Source organism: Centropristis striata, chromosome 8 (assembly GCF_030273125.1).
Source record: "Centropristis striata isolate RG_2023a ecotype Rhode Island chromosome 8, C.striata_1.0, whole genome shotgun sequence".
Taxonomy (NCBI): Eukaryota; Metazoa; Chordata; class Actinopteri; order Perciformes; family Serranidae; genus Centropristis; species Centropristis striata.
The window spans coordinates 2,910,806-2,931,440 of record NC_081524.1 but is presented as its reverse complement, the minus strand read 5'-3'; the positions used below and the strand labels follow the sequence as shown (position 1 = coordinate 2,931,440).

General features: G+C 32.3%; 2 protein-coding genes across 3 annotated transcripts in view; both read left to right on the top strand.

Annotated features, from left to right (window-relative positions):
- The window catches only part of LOC131976154 (collagen alpha-1(I) chain-like), a 27,761-nt gene extending 11,894 nt beyond the window's left edge, over positions 1–15,867 (top strand). The window contains exons 6-15 of the mRNA XM_059339074.1: positions 1,079–1,132; positions 1,277–1,330; positions 2,020–2,073; positions 2,336–2,389; positions 2,635–2,688; positions 6,055–6,108; positions 7,037–7,090; positions 7,816–7,869; positions 9,255–9,299; positions 15,793–15,867. Of these exons, the coding sequence (XP_059195057.1) occupies positions 1,079–1,132; positions 1,277–1,330; positions 2,020–2,073; positions 2,336–2,389; positions 2,635–2,688; positions 6,055–6,108; positions 7,037–7,090; positions 7,816–7,869; positions 9,255–9,299; positions 15,793–15,867 (552 nt within the window). The remainder of the gene's footprint in view (positions 1–1,078; positions 1,133–1,276; positions 1,331–2,019; positions 2,074–2,335; positions 2,390–2,634; positions 2,689–6,054; positions 6,109–7,036; positions 7,091–7,815; positions 7,870–9,254; positions 9,300–15,792) is intronic.
- Positions 9,169–20,635, top strand: part of LOC131976268 (collagen alpha-1(I) chain-like) — a 27,065-nt gene continuing 15,598 nt past the window's right edge. For both annotated transcript variants that reach the window (XM_059339214.1, XM_059339213.1), the window contains exons 1-4: positions 9,169–9,299; positions 15,793–15,846; positions 16,319–16,372; positions 19,326–19,379. In XM_059339214.1, coding sequence (XP_059195197.1) covers positions 16,343–16,372; positions 19,326–19,379 — 84 coding nt within the window. In that variant the 5' untranslated portion in view covers positions 9,169–9,299; positions 15,793–15,846; positions 16,319–16,342. The remainder of the gene's footprint in view (positions 9,300–15,792; positions 15,847–16,318; positions 16,373–19,325; positions 19,380–20,635) is intronic.

The following is a 20,635-nucleotide window of genomic DNA, read 5'->3' as shown; positions in this document are numbered from 1 at the left end:
TATAAAATATACAGATTATATTTAAATATAAGGTATGCTGTACAGAAAATACATTTCAGACCATTTTTTCTTGAATTTATTGTTCATTTTAATGCCTGGTACAACTAAAGGTACATTTGTTTGGACAAATATGATGATAACAAAAATATCTCATAAGAGCTTAATTTAAGAGCTGATATCTAGACATTTAACATGGTTTTATTCATCCTGATTTTGGTTATTATCAAGAAAACCATGTTAAATGTCTAGATATCAGCTCTTAAATTAAATTCTTATCAGCTATTTTTGTTGTTATCATTATATTTGTCCAAACAACAAATGAACCTTTAGTTGTAGCAGGCATTAAAATGAACAAGAAATTGAAGAAAACATGGGCGGTCTAATAATTTTTTCCATGACTGTATGTAAGGGTATAAAGTTAGACTTAAACAGACTTTATTGTCATTCAGTTATACATAAAAATATGCACATTGAACAAAATTCTGTTGCATTGGCTCACAGTGATTAAATATAACTGTAAATATAAAATATTAAACTGTAAAAAAATATATATATTATATTTATATTTCATAGAAGTGGAGCAGCAGAAAGTGTTTTTGTACATAGACATAAAAAATATATAAAAAGGAGTTCCCAGTGTATTATAGTGCAAATTTGTTTAAGTGTTCTATTTAGTATGATGCTAAGTATTAGTATAATAATGTAAGTATGATAATATTACAATATAACTATAATGATACAGTAAAATATTAAAGTATCACGACTGGTTTGCAAAGTTTGAGCTGTACCTTAAAAACCGTCCTTCTTCTTCTGTGGTGCAGTAGTCAGGGAGGACGTGAACACAGAGAACAGAAAAGAGATCTGGACTAGATTTTAAATGCTTTTATTGGACACATTACAAGGATTGTAGCAACTAAAAGAACTCCTGCACGCACCTCTCTCCTGGAACAGAAATGTGATGTTATTCAGTTAAAAGTGCATTCATTTCGCCGCAACACGATAATAGTTTATCATCATTTAACATACATTAGTTATCTTCATTTGTTATCTTGTTCCTAATTGTTGTGTTTCCTCTCAGGGATCCAGAGGTCTGCAGGGAAAAACTGGTGAACCAGGAACTCAAGGCAGGGAGGTAAAAACTGAACCATAAAAGAGCATTTTAATTAATTTAATTAATGATGACAAATGACAGCTGTGTTTTTTCAGGTGCTTTCTGCTGCTGCAGAGGACTCTGGGAGTTTTATTTGTGATTGTATTTGTTTGTGTTTATTTTAAGGGTTATAAAGGAACCAAAGGGGTTCGTGGGAGAGGAGGAGACACCGGACCAGTGGTCAGTAACTCAGCTCACACTCTCATACTTTATACTGATTATTTATATTAAGAGAGACATACAACTTTGTTTGTAGTCAGCACAAACTGAAAGTAAAAGTAAAATTGGAGGAATTAAAAAAAAAGCAAGTGAAAGTGAAAATGCAACTAAACTGTAGCATCACTTTGAAAAGAAGTTAAAGTCAAATAAGGAAACGAAAGTAAAAGTAAAAACAGGGGAGGAGAAGATTAAAAAATACACTTATTATACCCAGTAAGAGGCCACAGTACTGTCTAAGAATAGGACAATAAATTAAAAACCAGAACGCAATTTTTAAATAAACAGAAACATTCTTTGATTTAAAAATAAAAATGACTTGTGGAATAAACATTCATGTGCAAAGTTTTAAGTTTTCTGCTGAAATATTTTGTCTTTTTATTCAGATTTTAAGTGAATATTTTGAATAATGTGAAGATGAGTTCAGGATGTGTTAAAAAATATGTATAATAATGAAAAATATTGTATAAAATATATATATATAATGTGCTTATGAATGAAATAAAAAGTCAGGACCAAAATGATTAAACCTAATGTGTTTTAAACATTGAGGGATTTAACTGCTTTAATAAAAAACACACTATAAAAACCTTGTTGTGTGTCTCTAAATGTTAAACTTGTTAAAACAAAAAAAAGTTTTTCTCGTCCTGCAGGGCGACGTCGGAGCCGAAGGAGACGACGGAGCGTCTGGTTTCTCTGGAGCCATGGTGAGTTATTGTGTCCCGCTGTGACACTAAAACAGAGTTTGTAAAGTTTTAAACAGGACACGAAGGAGACACGTTGCTGTTCAGGAAATGTACAATCATTTAAAAAACGCTTAGACTTTAATGCTGAGCTTCATAAATTCTACATTTTAGATTAAAAATTAATCAGGACTCACAATGAGAGATAATAAATGAAAAATGTTAGTTATTATTATTTATTTTTTTAAACTCAAAACGAACTAAGTGAATGTTTTGTCGTCAACAGGGAGAACCAGGACTGATAGGAGACCCTGGTGAGACTGGAGAACTGGGTCTGAAGGTACACACACACACACACACACACACACACACATTTTGAGGTTAAAGGGCATAGTTTGAAATCTCTGAAGAATCTCATCATAGTGTACACACACCGGCAGTTGCCCCCGTGGCCCTTTCACAATTTCCCCAGAGGAAATGTTCTAGTTGTTTTTATTGTTCTTCCCTTTCATCTGGCTGCAGATAAATTTCTCCCATGGCAGATAATAAAGTTTGAGTTATTAAGTTGTGCGTCTCTTCGTTCAGGGTGACGTCGGTATGGAGGGACCCCGAGGAGGAGTCGGAGGTCCTGGTGAGACGGTAAGTCAAAAAAAAAACTTCTCTGTTGCCTGGAAATATTCGCCTTTCTCATATCTGAACTGTACATTTTGAGTACTTTTTGGAAAGAGTGTGTTGGCTCCGCCCACTAGTTAGTTCCCCTTGGCCTCTGTTCCCATACAGGTTCTTTAGTAGTTCCAATGTGACAACAGACCGACGCTGCAAGCAGTGTTCCCAACTTAGTGACTTTTTTCTCTATATTTAGACTATTCAGACCCTCTAGAGACTATTTGTCTCTATATTTAGACTATTCAGACCCTCTAGAGACTCTTTGTCTCTATATTTAGACTATTCAGACCCTCTAGAGACTCTTTGTCTCTATATTTAGACTATTCAGACCCTCTAGAAACTCTTTGTCTCTATATTTAGACTATTCAGACCCTCTAGAGACTCTTTGTCTCTATATTTAGACTATTCAGACCCTCTAGAGACTCCTTGTCTCTATATTTAGACTATTCAGACCCTGTAGAGACTCTTTGTCTCTATATTTAGACTATTCAGACCCTCTAGAGACTCTTTGTCTCTATATTTAGACTATTTAGACCCTCTAGAGACTCTTTGTCTCTATATTTAGACTATTCAGACCCTCTAGAGACTCTTTGTCTCTATATTTAGACTATTCAGACCCTCTAGAGACTCTTTGTCTCTATATTTAGACTATTCAGAACCTCTAGAGACTCTTTGTCTCTATATTTAGGCTATTCAGACCCTCTAGAGACTCTTTGTCTCTATATTTAGACTATTCAGACCCTCTAGAGACTCTTTGTCTCTATATTTAGACTATTCAGACCCTCTAGAGACTCTTTGTCTCTATATTTAGACTATCAGACCCTCTAGAGACTCTTTGTCTCTATATTTAGACTAGTCAGACCCTCTAGAGACTCTTTGTCTCTATATTTAGACTATTCAGACCCTCTAGAGACTCTTTGTCTCTATATTTAGACTATTCAGACCCTCTAGAGACTCTTTGTCTCTATATTTTACTAAAGTAAAGTAAAAGTACCTCAAAACTGTACTTTATTGTACAGTACTTAAAAATAAAATCACCTCTACATCAGTTTAAATTAAATACTTCATCCTGAAGCTAAAACAGAAAGGCAGGAAATATTATTTTTTGATATCATGACATAGTATTGTCAGGACCTCCTGTTTATGTATTCTTGACCTTTTTGTTCTGTAGTCATAACTGTCAGTTAAACCACCTGCTGCCTGGTGGTCTTTATCTGCTGGTCCCATATTTAATGTTCCTCCTCGTGGTTGGAAACCCCCCAGAGTTTTGTCTCCTCCAGCTGCCAATCAGAAACCACCAGCAGTCGTCATGGTGATTCAGTCGGCTCAACAGGTGGAGCAGTTAAAAGAGGCTGGTGGTGAATTTAGGGGCTTTACCATCTACTGTTTATATTAATAAACTTTGACACCAACTGCACTGAATTATGGGGGTTTGTTTCTCACTTAAAGATCAACCACCAGCCAAAGGTTTTGTTTCTGCAGGAACATTTGTATTTATTTATTTATTTATGCATGCATTTATTTATTTATTTATTTATTTATTTATTTATTTATTTATTTATTTATTTATTCATTTATTCATTTATTTTATATATTTATTTATTTTTTTTATTTGTATATATCCATATTTTATTCGTGCGGGCAGTACATTTTACATTTAATTTATTTTATTCTACATTTTACATTTAATTTATTTTATTCTATTTTTATTTTTTTTATTCTTTTTTTATTTTTATTCTTTTTATTTTTTAATTTTTTTAATTTTATTTAATTTTATTTAATTTTATTTTATTTATTTATTTATTTATTGTTTTTTTTATTATTTGTATTATTTTTATTTGTATGTATCCATATTTTATTTGTGCGGGCAGTACATTTTACATTTTATTTATTTTATCTTATTGTATTTTACTCTTCTATTGTTTACTTCATCTCTTTGTATTGTGTTATCTATTTATTGTTGTGCAGCACTTTGGAAACCTTGTGTTTGCTAAAATTGTGATATATAAATAAAGTGGATTGGATAAAACCACAAACACAACGGCACATTTCTACAGTAAATATCTGAGGTTTTTGTGCTTCAGTATCCTTTCTATTTCATGTCAGACATAATTATTGTAGTATATATTCAACACCAAAAGAAGAGGAAGAAGGAAAAAAACTAGAATAGCGCTCTAATTAACTTTTTAATATTTCCAGATGTCATTAATTCCTGAGAAAAAAAAGAGAATTCTGAGATTAAATTGAGAGAAAAAAACAGATTTTTTTGAGAAATAAAGTTGAATCTCTAAAATTTTAGTCATGGAATTATGAGGAAATTCTGAGATTAAAGTGGTCATTTATGAGAAAAAGTTGAATATACTAAACCCCTGAGATCAGAAAGTCATTAATTCATGAGGGGAAAAAACCGAAATTCTGAGATCAAAGTGGTAAATCTATGAGAAAACCCCCAAGAAATTTATGAGGAAAAACTTGAATATTCCCTGAGATTATAAAGTCATAAATTCATGAGAAAAAAAAACTCTGATATTAAAGTTTTAAATCCAAGTCACAAATTAATGGAAAAAACCCTCAGAATTCCTCAGAAAACCCTCAGTAAATTTCCTCTGTTTCTAATTTCTAATTCTCGGTTTACAAGCTGCATTGTGTTTTTTGCTATAATAGAAACTAACTAAAAACCAGGCTGCTCTCCAGATAAATATCATATTTTTTATTTTTTATTAGTTGTTGTTTGTGTGTTGTTGTGTTAGAAGGAATGATAAAGATGGTTTAGAGAGTTTTATTTTGTTTCTGTCTAATGTGTCTTACTTTATTATTATTTTTAATAATTTGATTAGCTTAGGGAGCTTACTTTTTATCCTAAAAGTTCAATTTTTCACATCAAATATTTAATATTTCTCTGTCTTTTCCCAGTCTGTTTAAAGTGTCAGAAATGTGTATTTACAGAAAAGTATTTAAAGATGAAAGGGCAATATAACATCTTAAATTTCTCCTATATTTCAGCATAAATATAAAACACTTTCCCATAAAAACATTTAAAAGAAGAAATTAAATCTTAAACAGTTTTCAGCTCTGAAACTTTGTTTAGCAACATATGTCATAGTCAAGTATTTTATAATAAACAAAATTATTCTTACTATTTTTTATTTTATTTTATTTTATTTTATTTATTTTTTTATTTTTTATTTATTGGTGTATTCCTTGTCTGCGTGCTGTGCTATTTTTTTATTTTTCCCCCTTTTCTGTGGTTTGTCATGTGAGTGCTTTATGTGGGAAATAAAAAAAATAAAATAAAAAAAAGATAAAATAAACAAGTTATAATGTATTTGTTTATTTCAGGGCCCTGGTGGTGACGCTGGGCCTCCAGGACCAAAGGGAGGTAAAGGTATCAAGGTAAAGAACACACACACACACACATTTATTTACATTGTTTACTTCTACATAAACAATATGTACCAGAAACTTTAATGCTATTTGTATAAACGTTAATAACGTGATTATTTCAGAATATATTGTTCTTAAAAGTGTAAAAGATTGAAATATTTTAAGTTTGAAGCTTTCACTTTCACCTGCGCTTAATTTATTTACTAACTGTTTCTTACCCGAGTATTTATAGCTCCAATATGGAATAAAAATAAAGTAAAGTTTTCACAGATAAGCAATAAAATCACTAACATCAGTTACAGTTTTTCTTCCATTTCACCTTCATTTTGTGTCACCACCAGTTTATAAAACACACATAGAATAATCATATTATTATATTATAATAATCATAGCGAGGACATTAGAATATTTCTCTATTTAAGTAAGCAAAAATATAAACATGAAACACATTTTTCCTTTAATAACCTGACAGAGTAAACTTACCAACGAATAATGATGCTGATTCACTGTCACTTTATATTGATACAGATAAATATAAAGTAAATATAAAGTCTTTTACTCCGTTCGTCACCAGTTATTAAAAATAATTCTAGGACATTAATAAAATATTTCTGAAAAAATTATCTTATTTGGAAGTCAACAGTAAACTCAACAGATCCTAACAGAGTTGGTCTTTTGATTATTCCATCACATGTGTTATTATGATTTAACATACACAAATATTATTTCTGACAGCCTCATAACCCACAGGACTGAATCCAACGAGTTACTATAACAAGAAACTCAAAAAATCTCATTTAATCTTTAATCATCTCGTCTCTGCTGTTCATGAAACAGCTGATGTTTTCATTTCAGGATTTACATTTATTTTGCTTTGTAGTTGTTGTTTTTCTATTATTTCATTTTGAACCTTTCTCTTATTTCTGTTGTCTGTCAGGGTTCGAGTGGTGCCGAAGGCAAAGAAGGTCCTCAGGGAGGAGACGGACTGAAGGTACGGAGATAAAACACACTGAGGACGCTTTCACAACCCAAAGTTTAGTCCGTTTGAATCAAACTCTGGTGGTTAAGTCCTTGTTACAGTTCGTTTGTCCGAGACCACTTGCAGAGAGGGGGCCTAGTGCGAACCTGGTCTCACAGGAATCTGTGGAATAGCCACGGATTCACTCAAATTTCCGTGAAACTGACACGGATTTTGCTACAATGCAAGTTAATGACAGTCATATCCCGTGGCTATTCCACGGATATTTGTTCCTATTGGTTTGTTCCAAGTCACGTGACTTTCAAGGTCCCGGCGGTCAGAACAAAAAACATGGCGGACAGTTCTCTCATTTTTAGTGAAAAAATCTATATTTTGACTTAGTTTCTGCATAAAAATGGATTTTGATCACATTTCTAGCGAGAAATATATGTTTTATTTTCTAAATATTCACTCAGTGAATGTACATAATCACTGTGTATGTTGGAATAGCCACGGGATATGACTGTCATTAACTTGCATTGTAGCTTGAGGGGCGATTGTGTGAATTTTTCTAATCTGGAACTATTTTCTGTTCCGAACACCACATTAGTGCAGCATAAACTCAATAAATACTCCCTCTTCTCTCCAGCAGAGGGCGATAGAGATCATAGTTACATTTGAGTCTCTTTTATAACCTTCTTCTTCTTCTTCTTGTTCTTCTTCTTCTTCTTGTTCTTGTTCTTCTTCTTGTCCCTCAGGGTCAGATCGGAGCTCCCGGGTTTCCAGGTGACGTCGGCGACAGAGGATACACTGTAAGAAAACTCCTCAGTGCTCATCTCTACTCTAATAAAGAAGCATCACGCTTTTGATCTGAGCAGAATCTTTTCCTTTTGGTTTGGATTTCAGCTCAGCATCAGACATATTTTCCCTTAAAAGTTTTATTCTATTTTGGGCTGCAAAAAAGATCTAAAATTGTATAATTTTCATGGCTGCCAATTGCAAAAACTTCCTTCAGATCTAGCTGAAAGTTAAGACTTTTATCTAAAGGAATGTTCACTGAAAATTGGGGGAAAAAAGATATTTGGAGCCATCCCCAAGTCAGAGTTCTTCAACTTTGAGCTCAGAATCACTATAGGGTGAAAAGAGACACAAAATTACCAAAAAAAAGACACACATTTTTTTAAAAAGACACAAAATTATTTAAAAAAGACACAATTATTTAGCCTTGGTATACCCAGACTGCCTTGCGCGTTCGAATTTAATTTCGAACCTCCATCCAGTCTGGCAACCAGAGAGCTTTCTTAGCCCTGTTTTAGGGATCCAATCACAGAGCGGGGAGGGACGGCAAGACGATGACGCGTACTACTCTGCACTTGGAAGCTTGTAGTTTTCCGGATCCAACATGGCTGCTGCAGACACGAAACTCTCTTTAGCTGTAGATGGTGTTTTAAATAGTTTAGAGCGAAAGTTGAAAGGCGAAAGGTCTCTCGGCGGCTCCGCTGTCCCCCGGCTGGTAGCGAGATCACCAGTAGCGGGACTATTAGCGCCGCTAACGCTTTGATAGACATTCTAAGCGCCCAATAAACGGCTCTGGAGGATCGTAAACCACACCTCCTCTACGGAGAAATGAATGTTTGGTTGCCAGACTAGACCTCATTTGAGATTAGTCTGGTGTTAGCCAGGCTAACAATTATCAAAAAAAGACACACATTTTTTTTTTTAAAAGACACAAAATTACCAAAAAAAAGACACAAAATTATTTTAAAAAGACACAAAATTACTTAAAGAAGAAACAAAATGACCAGAAAAGACACAGAATTACCCAAAAAGTTATTTTTGGGTTTTTTTTTAAGACAGAAAAAGTTTTTTTCTTTAATTCAACATTTCAAAATTTCGCTTCAAAATTCGATTTAATGGAAACATGGACACTATCTCTAAACCGGATTATCAATCAGTAGTGAAATAGTTAAATCTGCTTAGAGAGGTGTTTGCTCAAGTTAAATGATTCTTTAATTTCACAATAAAATATATCATGAAATCCTAATTTATGAGGAAAGGAGAAGTGAGCAGTAGAGAGCATGTGACTGTTATTTCACTTTCGTTCTGCATAGCAACAGATTACACCACTCTCACTTTGAAAAGTTTTACTCCTCATGCTGCATGTTTGTGTTAAATATTTCTTGTTTTTCATCCTCAGGGTTATCCTGGACAGCCAGGACCGATCGGACCAGGAGGACCAAAGGTAGAAATACACTTTTATTACCTCAGTTTATGACTAAATAACCCAGACGATGATGCATTGAGTTTACATTCCTGGCTGTGTGACTGTGTGTGATGGATGTTATCAGTCTATGTCTCATAGTTTTACTTTCCCAATGACGACCCTCATTCTCTAACGGTTATCTACATCCTGCACGGGTCTCATTTTTCAACACCCTCCCCCGCCTCCATTACAAACCACCAATAAATTCCCCTACCTGACCCGACCCCCGTACATTAATCATAAAGGTCTTCATGGACCTTGCTTTGTGTGTTGGGGCACAGTCATGTTGGAACAGAAAAGGGGCTTCCCCAAACTGTTGCCACAAAGTCCAAAATGTCTTTTTATACCAAAGCATTAACAAACCCCTTCACTGGAGATAAGGGGCCGAGCCCAAACCATGAAACAGCCTCATACCAGTATGCCTCCTTAGATTAGATTAGATTAGATTCAATTTAGATACAGCGAAATGCAGTTTAGCATCTAACCAGAAGTGCAGAGTAGTAAAGTGCAAGGGTACATATGAAGAGAGTATATAAATATAGTGCAGGTATGAATTGAATATGCTATAGGATATATATAGTGAATTAATATATTATAGAAATATATACAGTAAAGAGTGGATACGCATTGTTCTGCTTCTTTCCTGATGACGGCTCGCCTTGTTAGTGACCTGTCAATCAAAGGTAGCCCCGCCCCAAATCATACCATTCTTTATCTTCTATTTTCTTCTAAATGGGGCCATTATTAGAACTATTGACATCAAATTGTCTTGAAGAAGATTTTACTAACAATTGAGACCATAGTGTCCTGAAAAACATTTCTGAGCTGATAAATCAAGTTTGCAGTTTTCTCATTTTGCATTGAAATGAATGGACAGAAATGCTTTTGCACATACCGAAACACATGACAGAAACTTAGCGATTATTTACACTATAGGTTGTCTTGAAGAAGATTGTTTACTAGTGATTGAGAACATAGTGTTGTCCTGAAAAACATTTCTGAGCTGATAAATCAAGTGGGAAGTTTTCTCATTTTGCATTGAAATGAATGGACAAAAATGTTTTTGCAGCCGAACTTAGCTCCCCCTGCTGGAATTGTCGGTAGAATGCAACTTAAGGCACTTCCAGGTTTGCCTCCCTGCTCAGACCAGGAGGTTGCCGCCTGAGTCAGGCAGGTAACATTTTCTGGGCATCCTCCAAACCCAGACTCGACCATTTGACTTCCAAACAGAGAAGCGTGATTCGTCTCTCCACAGAACTCATTTCCATGGAAACCCCTGCATGAAGCTCCCCGCCACACAGTTTTTGTGCTCACATTAATGCGTGGAAGTTTGGAATTGGTCACCAATGGAATCAGCAGATCGTCTGTGACTTTTACGCACCATGAGCCTCAGCAGCCATTGACCCCGCTCTGTGATTTTACGTGGTCTTCTGCTTCGTGGCTGAGATGTTTTTGTTCCTAAACGCTTCCACCTTCTAATAATATCACTTACAGTTAACTGTGGAATATCCAGCAGGAATGAGATTCCATAGGGTGACCTGACATCCTGAAAAAGGATGAAAAAAATCAACCATTATGGTAAAAGATAACAAGATAAAAGTAATGATGCCTGTGAGACTCGACTTCGTGACACAGTTTGCTGAAATATGCTACACACATTTTGTGTTTTTTGACCGCTACCAAATTCTCATAAATATTTATTAAAGAGTTTATGTATTTGTATAAAATAAATTTGTAGGAAGAAAAACAACAGAATCCATGTTATTTACTATACAAATAGTTATTTATTATAACAGAGATATGCAAAACAAGCTGTTTTCTCTAAAGAAGAATCTCCCCCAAAATTTACTCTGTAAATCCTAAACTGTTTCTTTAAACAATTAAATTGGCTCATTTTTATTCCATAGTTCTGACTTTACCATTTATACAAGTCCAAAGAGAACAAATATGTTACTTTTGTGATGAGGAAATACTTTATAAACAATAAAAGATGATCACAAAACTATACATAACATTAATGTTGAATGGCAGCTTATTTTAAGATCACATAAACAAAATAAACTTTTTGTTTATCCCAAACAAACATGTCAGATGATAAAGTCACTCTCTCAATCATGAGGAAATACCATCTGATAAGTCATCTCAGCTGATTTTCTGCATCATCTGACTCTCAATGTTTTGATCACGTGTTGTTATTATTAATTGTTCCACTGGCGGTGTGTTTACACTATAAAAAATCAACTATCCCAGCGGGGAAGAATGGGGTCACTGGGGGAACATTTTCTGGTTTTTCATTTCTTGATGTTGGGAATTTTGCAAATTTTTGAAAGTAGTTTTCAAGAGGACTCACATATTTATCTCTCCCAACACTAAACTGCCCCCGAAACTTTCACTTCATGTTGGAAAAATACCAAAACTGCTGCAATTAATCTTTATACTTTTGGTTTTGTTTACTCAAATAGAGCACATAGACTTTAGGGAGGGGTGAGGTGATGCAATCCGAGTCAAACAGAAATTGAAAGTGAGTTAAACAAGAATCACCAGTTCATCTGGACAGCACCAGTGACACAGAAATGCAGGACTAAAGTAGAGTTTAGTTTCTGACATTTCCCCCAATGTATTCTCTGTTTCTTTGAGCTTCCTGGGAAGAAAATACATTTATCTGATGGGGTTTTTTTTCAGCTTGTTGGGGTTTTTTTTCCAGCTTTTTTAAGAGCAAACTTAAGACTTATCTTTTTAATTTGGCTTTTTTGGCTTTTAGAGATTTTTCTGCTCATGCATCTTAGTGTTATAACATCTTCTCTTTTATTTATTTATTTATTTACTACTATTTATTAGTCTATTTATATATATTTCATCATGCTCTATTTCTTAATTATTTATTTATTGTTTTATCTTTTTTATCTAGTTTTTTTAAAATTCAAATTTTTTTTTAACTTTCCATTTCTGCTCATGCATCTTAATGTTATAACGTCTTCTCTTTTATTTTTTTATTTTTTTATTTACTACTATTTATTAGTCTATATATGTATATATATATATATATATATATATATATATATATATATATATATATATCATGCTCTCTTTCTTAATTATTTATTTATTGTTTTATGTTTTTTATTTAGCTTTTTTTAAATTCTATTTTATTTTATTATTTTTTTTAACTTTCCATTTCTGTATATATATATATATTTCATCATGCTCTATTTCTTAATTATTTATTTATTGTTTTATCTTTTTTATCTAGCTTTTTTTAATTTAATTTAATTTATTTTTTTTTCATTCACTTTCACTTTCCATTGTTATTATTGACTTTAACTTTTTTATTTTATTTTTTATTTATTATTATTATATATATCTTTTTATTTTATTTGATCTTATCTTACTTTATTTTTGGTTGGAGGGTGTTTGCTTGTTTCTATGTTTCGTTATCTTTTTATTATTATTATTTTCTCCTTTTTTATGTAAAACTCTCTGTGTTGCATCTCTCTTGTATGAAAAGTTCTCTACAAATAAAGTCTGATTGATTCATCTCACCCACTCATCAACACCAAAACACCAAAACTATTTAGTTTAAGTTCAGTGTTAAACTGAAACCAAAACTGCAGCCACAGTCTGTGGTGAGACCACAGTTCAAGAACAAGTCAACAAAATTCCAATGTAAGCAAAAGTAAAAGTAAACTGTCTAGTATAGATCTAGAATAAACCTGCTATATTTAAATGTGACACTTTTGGTTTCATTTGAGTAAATTTGATACTAACACTTCAGGTTCCCAGTAGCACTTTACGCTTTGCTTTCAGTAAAAGGAAAGCTGTGAACCTGAATAACTTGAGATGCAGCTTCGCACTGTGTGTCAAGTTCTTCTGATCAGAAATCTCTCATTCAGGTAAATGAGGGAACCGAACATTAATGTTTGACTATCTGAAGTCTGTTTCCATGTTCAACTACACTGCAAAAAAGGGGAGTAAAAAGTACAATATTTGACTCAAAATGTAGTGGAGTAAAAGTATAAAGTTACAATCAAATGGAAATGCTCGTTGGAGTGAACTTAAAACTCTGAAATGTGTTTTTACTACTCAAAGTCAGTCATAATACTTTGGGTTATACAATGTTAAAAAAAAAGATAAACAATAGCAACAGATTGCACGCAATATTATTAATTAAATCGAACTACGTTACAAGTTGAGTTAATAACAACTTGTACCGTAAATATCACAATACGGGCGCACTACATTATATATTATTATTAATATTATTATTATATAGTGACGGCTGGTTTGACTACGGAGAAGCGAATGACGGCTCACTGACCAACAGTCAAACTTCCAGGTCACGTGAACCCGACCAATTAAATATTAAAATCAAATTCATTCCTGGTGCCTTTTTTTCCATTTCATATTTTTGATCTGAGCCTAATATTGAAATATGAAAAAACAAGCATTTTGTCCGTTTTTTGTTTTATAATAGAAAACGAATAACAATAACCAGTCAATTTTTTCATTATTTGATTTTTGATTGCCAATTGAAAATGGAAAGAACGAACGATACACGGATTGATAACAATCCTGTTATTGCTTCCATCACGCACAAGCAACGATGAAGCTGGTTTTCCAGTTTGTTGTCATGTTGAGGCCGTTATCACAGGGATGTTTCCCAACGGAGGATTTCCTCTCGTGTATCTCGTGAATCTCAGCGTCTCCGGAGGGTGGAGCGGAGACTCTGTTCACACTTGGTTTTAAAATGCATCTTGGCCAGATCACAGATCTGGAGATCAGATCACAAGTAGACAGATGAGACACATCATTCAGATTTCTTTACTTCCTTCAACACTTCGGCTAGAAGGTGAAATAGCCCCGGGCACATTTTTACGTCTGATAACGTCCCGGTAATGATATGAGTCTTCAAGCTTTCTTTGGACTGAATCTTCTGCTCAAATTGAGATTCGACGTCTGGTTTCACTTGCACCCAAACCACATGCAGCACCAGTCAGAAGTCTGGACACAGCTTCTCTTTCAGTGGTTTTCCTTTTCAACAAGGCTCATTTGCATGGAAATGGGTCAGTGTTGCTCCAAATGCATTTACCCTCATTTAAATACATGCAAATAGCAAAGAAGCAAAAAGATGCTGTTTGTTTAGCAGCGCAGTGTAAGGTGCATGTCACGATTTTGTGGGTATATTTTTGTGCATTTGTGCAGGTTTATGGAGTGCAAAAGCTGCACAATCTTTCTGTGATTTTGCCCGTCTGTCTATATATCAGATGGAAAGACTTCTAGCTGAAAATAAACTAAACAAAACAGGAAATTTCTGTCAGATGAAGCTGCGTCACTCGTCTGATTGGATTTTCCAGGATAAACAATAACACAGGATTGGATAATAATAGAATGTTTTCTCTCTGATCACGTTCTCTTGTCTTGTTTTTCTTCATCAGGGCACTAAAAGGTCACAGCAGCCAACAATGGCTCAATTCCTATTAGCTGCACTGTAAAAAAAACCCCATTTAAATCTACAATTTTATTGGATTTTTCCTGTTTATTTTAACGATTACATTTTATTATTATTTAAATAAAAATACTATATAAATAAAATTGAAAAAATGCATCATATGAATTTACACGCTTATCTAAAAAAGCATGAAAAACCTGTCACTATAGATTACAATTCCTATCAGCTGCAAAATAAAAAAAAATAAAAATCTACAATTTTATGGGATTTTTCCTGTTTATTTTACAGATGTTTTGGATTTTACGGATTTCTTTTTTATCATTAAAATAAAATAATAAAAATATTTAGAAATAAAATTGCAATAATTAATCATGCAAATATTCCCAAAATAAAAAATAAATTTTAAAAAATCTACAATTTATATGATTTTTCCTGTTTATTTTACAGATTTTTTGTTTACTTTATTATTCAAATAAAATATATATATAAATAAAATTGCAATAATGAATAATGTGACTCCATATGCCTTATCTACCTAATTCCTATTAGCTGCACTGTAAAGAAAATAAAATACAATTTCATAGAATTTTTTCTGTTTGTTTTACAGGGTTTTTTTTTTACTTCATTATTAAAATCATATATATATATATATATATGTGTGTATATATATATATATATGTGTATATATATATATGTGTGTATATATATATATATATATATATAAAATTGCAATAATTAATAAAGTGACTCTATATTCCCAATCTAAAATAACATGAGAAACCTGTAACTATCGTTTATCATAACATTTCCATTTTATTTTAAAAAGGAATCACTGTTCAAATATATTATGAAAATGTATCTTTTGGTCTCATTCGTGCAAAACAGGAAATTTCTGTCAGATCAGGCTGCGTCATTGGTCTGATTGGATTCAGTTGTTTTCCAGGATACATTAAAATAACACAGGATTCAATAATAATAGAATGTTTTCTCTCTGATCACGTTCTCTTGTCTTGTTTTCTTCCTCAGGGCTCTGAAGGTTACAGCGGCGTGCCGGGTAGTGATGGTGACCCCGGAGAGGACGTGAGTTCATTAGATTTATAGTCACAAATCTCTACTAACTTCTCTACAAAATCTCTACAAAATCTCCAAACTTTTCTACAAAATCTTTACTAACTTCTCTAAAAATCTCTACTAACTTCTATACAAAATCTCTACTAACTTTTCTACAAAATCTCTACAAACTTTTCTACAAAATCTCTACAAACTTTTCTACAAAATCTCTACTAACTTTTCTACAAAATCTCTACAAACTTTTCTACAAAATCTCTACAAACTTTTCTACAAAATCTCTACAAACTTTTCTACAAAATCTCTACTAACTTTTCTACAAAATCTCTACAAACTTTTCTACAAAATCTCTACTAACTTTTCTACAAAATCTCTACAAACTTTTCTACAAAATCTCTACAAACTTCTTTACAAAATCTCTACAATCTGTCCACCATCTTTTCTTGCCCTGCTGCTATAAACCTCTGCTGTTGCTCTTCCTCAGGGTCCCATCGGGGTCCCGGGTGTGATGGGAGACCCCGGAGTCTTTGGAGTCAAGGTAACGCCTCAACACCCCATAGACTCATATGGTAGAGAGACTATATGAATACTTTTATTCATGTTTAGATGAGTATTACCCAACAACTATAATGGAAACTCCAGATAATTCTTTTTTAAAAACAGTTCCTCTTTTATCACCGTGTTTACTTCTAGTTTATTTTAACACTAGCTTAGTTGCAGCTTTCAGTTTTTCTCCTTCTGTCAATGTGCATAATTGACTTTTAATTACTTTCCTCTATATAGAAACATAAACATTTAACAATGCTATGTGATTATATTACATCCATCAGCTTCACCTCTTACCATACAGCTCCATTTTATAGAGCGTTGGTGGTTGTGGGCAGTGGATGTTTAGGGGGAGATAGCAGGTCAACACCAAATACCACAGTGGAGTGGTGGAGATCAACTGAAAGCTGTCAACCTGGAGAGTAGTTTGAGATTCAGCTCAGCACTGTGTGTCAAGTTGTTCTGGTCAAAAATCTCTTATTAAGGTACATGAGGGTTCCAAAGTCCATTACCATGTTCATCTATGTCCCATAAGTTGTTGGGTTTGGGTTGATACCATTTGTTACACACATTTGGTGCTGGATAATGTAAATTTCTTCATAAACAAAATAGATGAAAATGGTCAAAAACCCTCCAGAATATAACATCAATATATAAAGACCTTTGGAACAACAGAGAAGAATCCATGCTGAGATTTGGGTTCAAAAACTTTGGTTATTTTAGAGATTTCTGTATTTTTTTTAGCGATTGGATGACGAGCTGTTCTGTTCGTTAAACTGCAGAGAAACCCTCTCATTGTCTATAAACATAGAAAAGCTGCACATCCTCTAAATGCTCCAGGTCTCTTGTTTTTTTTCATTTGGACTATTTTTTTGCATTACAAATTTTCTAAAAAATGTTGATTTATAGAAATGAGGTGGTAACTCGTTAAATATGAGCTAATTTACCTATATTTCCACGACATAAGATAAATATAATATAAGATAAAATAAAATAAAATAAGATAAGATAAAATATATATATATAATAAAAAATAAAAAAAATAAGACAAGTAAAAGTCAATAAAACTAATAGAAACTTTAAATAAAATTTAAAAAAATAAAAGGCTTGATAAAAAAAGATAAAACAATGAATAAATAATTAAGAAATAGAGCATGATAAAAAAATATATATAGAGAGAAATAGACTAATAAATATTAGCAAATAAATAAATAAAAGAGAAGATGTTATAACAGTAAGATGCATGCAGGTTTTTTTTTTACTTCATTATTAAAATAAAAGATATATATATATATACAATTGCAATAATTAACAATGTGAATCTATATTCCCAATCCAAAATAACATGAAAAACCTTTAACGATAGATTATCATAACATTTCCATTTTATTTTAAAAGATGCATGAGCAGAAAGATCTCTAAAAATGGTTTTCAGGTAAAAGCCAAATTAAAAAGATAAGTCTTCAGTTTGCTCTTAAAAATATGAGCTTATGCTTCTCACTGGATTCCACTGTGGGACAGTTTTCATTTATTGTTTCTTTCAGCTCACTGTCTTTATTGTTTGTATGGATGATTTACTCCAGAGAATTTACTGTGAGTCATCTGATATTGTTCTTGACGTTATTGCAGGAAATCTGATGTCGGCTGCAGCCGCTCCGCTGTTTTAATGTTTTATTATTCTAAGTAAATGCATTGTGTAAAATGAATCATGAGGCGGGAATGATTCGGTTATCTGATACAGACACACTGGCAGTCTATCATATCGTCATAACAACACCCGCCTCCATTGTTTCTATTCTGATGTGAGTTGCTACACATCAAGTTACTGTAACAGTCGGCCTTTTTCATAGAAAACATTTTAAAATGTCACAGTAAAAATTAAATAAAATGAACAATGGCTCAATTCCTTTTAGCTGCATTGTAAAAAAAAAAAAATAATACAAATCTGCTAATTTTAATTATTTTTTTTTTAAATGGGGTTTTACCTGTTTCTTTCCAATTTAAATAAACAACAACATATACAAATAATTGTGAATTTACATGCCTGTAACTATAAATGACCACAGAGTTTATTTTATTGAAAATTAAAGGAAAAACTGTTAATTTCTTTTTAATATTCATCACAATACATTTTTTTTATTTTGATCTTGAATATAACAATTTCATCAATAATGCTGTAAATACATTTTTAAATGAATACTTTTATTTATGTTTAGTTAAGTATTGCCCCCCAAAAATCTACAATTTAAGTGAATTTTTCCTGTTTTTTTTTTTTTTTTTTTTTTACAGATTTCTTTACTTTATAATTGAAATAAACAAGCAAAAACAAAAAATTCCAAAAATAAATACATTTGAATTTACATGCCAGACATAAAATCAAATCCTGTAACTATGGATTAACATAAAATTTCCATTTTATTTTAAATGGAAGTTAAAATAAAAAATACTGTTTAAATGAATTTGGAATATTTATCACAATATACAAAATATTATTTTTTTTAAAATATTGAATATAACAGTTTAATCTATAATACTCTACATTGTTTTTTTTAATTATTTTTTTTATTAATGTCTAAATAAAACAAACTGCAATTTTATTGAATTTTTCCTGTTTATTTTAGAGATTTTTTTTTAACTTTATTTATCTTTATCTTTTAATTTTAATTTTAAACTTTAATCTAAAAAAATCATCTATAATACTATGATTTAAAAAAAATGTATACATTTAGTGACAATAGCAATTAAAAAAGTATCGGTTCTGTTATTTTATACAGATTTGTGTGGTAATTGATGGATATTTTGTGTAATTTTGGAAGTTCCTGCAACAGAAACCTTGAATAAATATGTTTTTATTGATGTGCTTCTATGACAAGATGAAATGTCTGATGCAAAACGGACCTGATGGATAAAACAAGCTGCTGAAGTTCTCCTCTGTTCTCCTGCAGGGCAGTAAAGGAGATCGAGGAGTTCGAGGCCGTCGGGGCAGAGTCGGCGCTGTGGTGAGTCTCATTCTGACTCAGAGTCTTTAATCAGTTTATGACTCATTCATGACTTCCTGCTGAGTCACTCTGCTAAAGGTAGAAAGTGTGTGAATTAAACTTCACAGCAGCTTGACTTTTGATTTATCTAAAAATTTCCACTAATCTTTTCACGCTAAGATGCAAGATGGTTTACAACAGGGGTTTCAAACTCAAATTACCTGGGGGCCGCTGGAGGTGGTATCAAAATGATCAAAAAAAGACACAACATTACTAAAAAAAAAAGACACAAAATGACAGAAAAACAACTAAATTACTTAAAAAAGAAACAAAATGACCAAAAAAGACACAACATTATGAAAAAAGACACAAAATTACCCCAAAAAGACACAAAATTACTGAAAAAGACACAAAATTCTTTTTAAAAGACACAAAATTACCAAAAAAAGACTCAAAAATATTAAAAAAAGACCCAAAATTACCAAAAAAAGTAATTAAAGGGACCTTCCACACACAACACGGTAAAGTGCTATTCATTTAAAACTCACATTAAACTTTCATATCAAGGTGGGGGCCACAAAATATCGTCACGAGGACCACAATTGGTTTACAACATGGAGAATAATTCTAATAATTTTTTTTTTTTAATAGTACTTTCCAAGCTTAAGCATGCAGAGATTTTCACATTTAAGGATGTAAAAAATTAAGAAAAAAACAAAATCAGAAACCCATGTAAGATAATGTATGATATACCAAAAAATGGAGCGTGAGAGCAGATAAATGAAGCAGAGATGAAGATGCAAAATAAAATGAAGAAGTTAAATAAAAGCATGTACAATGCTTTTCCATGTTCATGCACATCCGTTATTTCCTTTTCTAAAAAATGTAACTACTTTTTAGAAAAGGAAATAACGGATGTGATTGAACATGGAAAATATATGGAAATGCATGTAAAATATGAAAACTATGATGCTAAAACAATCTTAATTTAAATATATAATGACAATAAAGGCAATATAAAACACTATAAAATACTAATATAAAGAGGAAAGTGATGCGAAACATTTCTGCAACACAAAAAGTTCTTTCAAAGAGTTTTCACTTTCCTTTTTGTATTGAGGTGCTTTTACCTCTTCAGGCCTTATAAGGAAACAATCTGAGAAGCATCAATAAAGTATAGATACGGTCGTGGAAAAATTATTAGAGCATTGTTTTCTCCAATTCCTTGTTCATTTTAATGCCTGGTACATCTAAAGGTACATTTGTTTGGACAAATA